The 6,767-nt window shown below is 47.3% G+C and overlaps 1 protein-coding gene across 8 annotated transcripts in view; it reads right to left on the reverse strand.

Annotated features, from left to right (window-relative positions):
- MAP7D3 (MAP7 domain containing 3) overlaps positions 1-464 on the reverse strand; it is a 33,743-nt gene extending 33,279 nt beyond the window's left edge. For 4 of the 8 annotated variants that reach the window (XM_029930309.1, XM_029930310.1, XM_029930312.1 and 1 more), the window contains exon 1: positions 352-462. In XM_029930309.1, coding sequence (XP_029786169.1) covers positions 352-412 — 61 coding nt within the window. In that variant the 5' untranslated portion in view covers positions 413-462. Of the gene's footprint in view, positions 1-351 lie in introns of all 8 variants that reach the window. The other 4 variants (XM_029930306.1, XM_029930307.1, XM_029930313.1 and 1 more) reach the window with 2 other exon arrangements.
- Between the last annotated feature and the right edge of the window lie 6,303 nt (positions 465-6,767).

Raw genomic sequence — 6,767 nt, forward strand, 5'->3', positions numbered from 1 at the left:
CGGGGTCCGGAGTCCCAGTGCGCCCCCTTCCCGCCCGCGCCCGTTAGTTCCCTCGCGCCCCGCCCGCGGGGTTCGACCGTTAGCGGCAGCACTCGGGCCGCTGGCCACGGGACGTCGGCCGTCAGCGAGGCTGACCGGCCGCCTCCTCACCCCGCCCCTGTCCCGCCGCGGTTCCGCATCCAGTCCTCGGGAACTCCCGGGCGCGCGAGGGCAGGACCGGACGGTCCGCGCGAGGCCACCTCACAGAAAAGTTTTCCGGCGCCCGCCGTGCCGCTCCAGCGGTCCTCGGGGCCGCCAGCAGCCCGCCTCCCCCGCGAGCCCGGCCTCTCCCGGAGCCGCCGGGCCACTCACCCATCTGTTCGCGGAGTCCCCTCAGGGATGTGCTGCTGCCGGTGCCGGCACGCTCCGCCATCTTCCGAGCCTCTGAGGTGGGAACCGCTGGCTGCGCCGGGGGCCCAGTGCGCAGTCTCCGACGCCGCCGTCTCTTCAGCCTCGGCCGCGACGCCAAGGGGCGTGGTGAGGTGGGCGGGGCTTGGGAGCCGCCGCGCCAGCCTAGCATCCGCAAGCTCTGCGGCGCCGCCCGCCGCGCTCCGTGTCCGGACCTGGCGAGCCGCGACCAACTTGTCTAAAGAGACCCTCTCCTCTGTTGCGTGGCCCAGCCAATCATCGGCCTGATTGGCCGTCCAACATTCCATTTTTCCTTTCATCCAGTCAACCTAGCAACGCCCATAATATTCCTCCCTTCGTTCGTTGGTTTCTTTAGGGGAGTTCTTAGACTTAGTGCCTCCTTGGTGCGCTTGCATCCGGAGTTTGCTAATCTTTGAAACGCAACAGAAAGGCCCAAGTTGAGGGAAGAGGCCCAGAGACGGGTTGGGTGAGAGGTTCCTGTTAGGTCTCGAAGTTGCGTGAGTTATCTTTAGGCTGTTTGCGGGTCTTTACAGGGAAGGGGAGGACTTACACGAATCGCTCTAGGTTTTGGAGCAAGCCCTTCAAGATTGTCTTTCAACGCCAAGACTACACTCTTATGTTAACTGACTTGAGAATAAATTAAAAAATAAAAAAGATTGCAGAGTGTTTTTCCCATTCACAAAGAAAAAACTTAGTTCACCTCCTACACCATTGAGGGGCAGGCATCACTTCCTGCGTGCTTGCCTCTACAAGGTCAAGTCACCCCTGTTATTGGCGTGGTGTGGCACATGGTTGCACGGAAGCAATTTATGGTGTGGCCGCAGGTACAGGTCAGCAGATCACTTGTGGGATGTGCATTTTGATGAGCCCACTGTATCTCAAAATTACATAGGCGCTATAAAATGGAAGAAGCTACAAACTACAAATATTTATGGACTCAACTATGTTCCAGGCACTGTTCTAACTGCATTGCATATACTAATTCATTTAATCCCCCTACTACCCGATAAAGTAGGTACCATTATCATTCCCATCTCACAGATAAGGAAAGGAAAGCAGAGAGAAGTTAAATTATTCACAGTCACACAGTTACTAACAGAACTGGAATTTGAACCCAAAACGTCTGACCAGTCTCCATGTGCTTAGCCTTCAGTGATACTGTTTCAGGAGAGTGGAGATTTATAGATATATATATAGTTCATAAATGATCAGTATCAAGAATGCATAAGGAGCTAAAAATATAGAAGAAAAAGACAACCTCCAAAAAGTGAGCAAAAGGCATAAACAGGCCTTTCACAGGAGAAAAATCAATAAACGTAAGATGCTCGAACTCTTTAGCAGTCAAGAGAATACAAAAACTGTAAGATTTCACGTTACACCTACAGATTTAGCAAATTTAAAGAAATAGACAATAGGTGTCGGTTGTAGCTTAATGCTGGGGAAGGAGGCAAAAAAATACTGGTGCGAGTTGGGGGTGGGGTGGGCGAAGTTTGGCATTATAAAGTACCCAAAGCCCTGCTCCTATGTCTATGCAGACCGATGTTTTGCATGATGCACATGATGGTGCCATGATTATTAATACTCCTGTGATTAAGGCACGAACAAAGCACATACACACAAATTCAACTCTGATGACTTTACCTAGACCTTCACAAATGGACAATCTAGAAAAATGCAACACCACCTTTGTAGTCTCTTGCAAAAATGTTCAAAATATTGAACCCATTGTTGGATATTGAAACCATCTAATCATGAGGAATCATTCAGACAAATCCAGACTGTGGCATATTCTTCAAAACAACTTGCCTGGATGCTTCCAATGTTAATGTCAGGAAAGATTAAAGGCAAACCATCATGGAAGCGTTTCAGATCATAGGAGAGTACAGAGAACAAAATGTGAAATGAGGTTCTTGATTTGAAACAAGATTAAAAAAATAGCTTTAAAGAGCATTCTGTATTGGGCAACTGGATACACTTGAATATGAACCCTGTATTAGATAACATTGTAGCAAGGTCAGGTTTCATGGGCATGAGAATGATATTGTGGTCACGTAGGAAAATGTCCTTTTTCTTAAAAAATGAATGCTGAAGAACTTAGGGGCAAAGCATTGTAATGTCTGAGATTCCCTGTCAAGCAATTCAGAGGGAAAAAAACCCCAGCAAACATCACAAAATGTTACAAATTAGCGAGTCTGGATGGTTATATAGATGTTCCTTTTACTATTCTTTCAATTCTTCTGTGGGTTTGAAACTTTTCAAGAATTCAAACACATGGGAGAATTTTTCAACTCTAGAACGTGTGTCTTCAGCAGACTTGTAAACACCACCGCTTTGAATAAAAATAAAATTTGGTTTGAAATCACAAACGGGAGAAAAACCCTCCCTAATCTTTTCAGCATTTAGCGCCTTTAAAGGTCTTAATCCCGCCCAGGTGGGGGAGGGTGGAGGGAGGAGGTTTACCAAAAATCAAATGCAGACTGGGTTTGCTAGGAGCTGGATTTGCTAGGAGCTGGGTGAGTAAAAGTGTATTCTAAGAGCTCAGAGGGATGAGAAATCACTTCAGGATGAGAAGTCATGAAGACCTGGCACTTATTGTGGACCTGAGGACCAAAAGACAGCAATTACTCCTTCGTTTCAGCCCGTGGTAGCTGAGTGCAGAGATGGGACCATCTATGGTCAGATCTTCCCATTTTTCCAAATAAGCTGGAAATCTGGATTTTTTAAAAATATATTTTTAAACTTTATTTTGAGAGAGAAAGAGAGCACACAGGGAAGGGGCAGAAAGAGAGGGAGAGAGAATCCCAGCAGGGCTCCAAGTTGTCCCTGCAGAACCCAAGGTGGGACCCCACCTCTACCCCACGCACCATCATGACCTGAGAGTCAGACGCCTAAGTGACCGAGCCACCCAGGCGTGCTTGGAAATCTGGATTTTAATATAAAATCTCTTAGATGTCAACATTAAACATTTTGAAAACCATGGTGCAGGGCAAATAAAATGATCTGCTACCTCATCAGTGTTCCATTTTTCAACTGTCTTATTTTTTTATGTTTGAATTTTTAAAAAATCCAAACAAGGTGGGAGGGGCACCTGGGTGGCTCAGTCCATTAAGCGTCTGACCGTCTGACGTTGGCTCAGGTCACAATCTCACAGTTCATGAGGATTGTGAGTTTGAGCCCCCACGTGGGGCTCTGCAGTCTCTGTGCAGAGCATGCTTCGGAGCCTCTGTCTCCCTCTCTCTCTGCCCCTCCCTCACTCATGAGCTCTCTCTCTTTCTCTCAAAGATCAGCATTTAAAAATATCCAAACAAGGTGCACACCTGGCATAGTTATTATACCTTTTAAGCCTCTTTTAATCTATAGATAACTCTTCTTTCTCCCTAATACCTTTGATAGACCTCTGTGAACTTCAGCATGCTTTCATTAATTCCAGAGGGGGAGTCACTCAAACTTGACCACCCACTCTGAGCCTAGTGGATTGGGGAGAAAGAGACCAGGAAGGAGTCCTGCCCTCCATTGATTCTATGCTGATTATTAGATGTCAGGGCCCCCCTTAGAGGTTCTCTTGCTGTGAAAGCAGCTCCCTGAGGGGCCCCCACAAAACTGTATATTTCCCAGAAAAATATTGGAAGTAAAGACTGCCAGCTTGGGTAGAATGAGTGTATTCTTGTGGAGCCAGCCCAGACTCATCTGGGAAAGAACCCAGGCAGCTTCTCTCCCCCTGTGTTTGGAAAGCATATGTTGCCCAGAGAGCAAAAAAGAACTGGAATCCTGCTCACTTTTTTCCCCCCACTTGGCCATTTTTTCCCCTAAACCTGACACCAGCAGGAAGAACGTTCAGAAACCACAGTCACAACAGGTCTCGGATTTGTCACATTTTTTTTCTATTAAACGAAGTTTTAAAAAACTGAGCTCACATGGCATCCAAACTGCCACCACCGCAGCTCTGTACTGTGACTTTGAAGCTTCACAGCCCTGGGACAGCTCTTCCGGTCCATCCCGGAACTACCTGTCACACTCCGCCATCATGCATGCAGTGGAGGCAGCAATATGGATTTGGGTTCCTTCGCCTCTCATTTCTGCCTCTTACCTCCCATCTGCTGCAGCTGGGCTGTGATGCAGGGGGAGGAGTGAGGTCTTATTCTGGACTCATCCCTTGCCAAATCTACTCACATTTTCCTTTCTTTTCCCAAATCGGCACTTTTCTTCCCTCCTACGTTACAGGCTTACCTCAGGCTCTGGTAATTTCTCAAAGCTTTCCCAGCTCTAGAATTCCTACCTTGGCAGTCTCCACCCCCTCACCTGCCCACCCCCACTTGCTAAGACCCCTCACACCAATCCCCTCCCCCCTCCCCCCTTCTCTTTGCTTGGAGAGCCAGGGTGGCCTTGCTGTCTGTTCCCTCTCTTTTTAGGGAGTCCCTGGCCCTTCCTGGGGTGGTCTGGGGCTGATCTTCTTGGCCTGAGTGCACCAGGGTGGGGACAGTGAGCTTTTGAGGAGAGGAAGAAAAGGCCACCACTACTGGTGTGTGTGGGGGGGGTATTTCCCTCCAAATTGGAAATTCAGACAAACCTCAGAGGGGAAGGGTGTGGTGGCAGCGGTCGCCATCTGCTAGGAGTAATATATATGTCTTGGATACTTAGGGTAGATAGTATGAGGTGCCACTTGTCCAGTGCCTACCCAATGGCAGGCACAGGGCAAGAGGTTTTGCATGGATTATTTCACAGAATTCTCACCACCATTTTATGAGGTAGTTTCTATTCTCCTCCTCATTTTACAGATAAGGAAACAGGCGTGGGGAGGTTGCCTAAGCTGTCCGTGGTCAGCACAGCTAGGCAGTGGCAGGGCCCGGACTCAAGCCCACATATGGCTGACGATCTCCAGTCCACTCTTAACTTGTAACCCGTGGCTTCCACTTTTTCACTGATCCAGCCCCCCCACTCAGGCTGCAGAGCCTTTTCAAATCTGCACTTTCTATAATGGTAACATCCCCTCACTCAAGTGTCTGTAGCTGTCTCTTAAGCCTATTAAAATAGAACTGACTCAAAGAATTGAATAAGAAACCATCGAAAATGGGTGTTTAATATATGACCTGCAGGGGAGATGAATATGACTTGTTTTAAGCAGCTTTCTTCTAGAAAAGCTGAGCAGAATCAGTAAATGCTGAGTATGCAGGACGGAGTTCAAAATGCAAGTGTAAAGGAAAAGGTGCCACATCTATTGCAGTTTATCCTGCAGGAATGTTTGTTGAATGAGTGAGAGATAGTACTACCAGTACTGAAGAAGAAATGAAAATATTTTGGATGGCCACTGGGGGGCTGAAAAGGTCTAGACTTAAAATTATTATTAAAGAACAAGAAAATGTCCTCTTTTTTTTCCCCCTTGACTTTAAATAAAGCAGAACAAACATGGGCTAGGCCTGCTCATTCTAAATACAGGTCTGTAATATAAAGGAAGCTTTAGAGGATATCAAAAGCATAAAATATCAAGAAATGCCCATTACAGACACTTTGAAATTTCTAATAGAGCCAAAACTTGGTGAAATCCAGATGGGAAAAAATGAGAAGGAAAGAGGAGTCGGGATGGTTTGTTAAAATGCAGATTACCCCATCCCCACAGTTTGTGATTCTGTAAGTGCTATTAGTTATATTACATACACCTCTAAGGAAATACACCAAACGTCTAGTGTGATGTCAAGTAGACCTGAGTACTCAATGTTATTACACCTTGAGGATGATACAGATGAAAAATGCTAATATAGATCTAGCGTCTTGTACCTCCGGACACAACCCTTTTTTTGTTACTAAGGGCAGGCAGCTGCTTTACCCTGGGGTGGATTGGAAGCCAAAGCATCAAGGCGTCGCCTGGCGGCATCCCACACAGGAAAGGGCATCACTTCGGAGGGAGGGCATGGCACTCAGGGAGCTGTGGCAGGGACGCCTGAAGGCTTTTTGTACCACGATTTCCTATGCCGGAGCCTGATACAATACACAACATACTTGGTTCTCCTTCTCTTTTCCCGCCACCACACACAGGCACCTACATTTTAAAAGGAGCTAGTTGGGGGCGCCTGGGTGGCTCAGTCGGTTAAGCCTCCGACTTCACCTCAGGTCATGATCTCACAGTTCGTGAGTTGAAGCCCCACGTCTGGCTCTGTGCTGACAGCTCAGAGCCTGGAGCCTGCTTCGGGTTCTGTGTCTCCCTCTCTCTCTGACTCTCCCCTGCTCATGCTCTCTTTCTCTCTCAAAAATAAATAATAAAAAATCATTTAAGAAAATAAAAAAATAATAAAAGGAGCTAGTTGGATGACCGGAGAGGGAAAACACCCAGATCTCACACACGGGGTGAAATGCATAAGAAACTC

The sequence above is a fragment of the Suricata suricatta genome, chromosome X (assembly GCF_006229205.1).
Source record: "Suricata suricatta isolate VVHF042 chromosome X, meerkat_22Aug2017_6uvM2_HiC, whole genome shotgun sequence".
NCBI classification, from domain to species: domain Eukaryota; kingdom Metazoa; phylum Chordata; class Mammalia; order Carnivora; family Herpestidae; genus Suricata; species Suricata suricatta.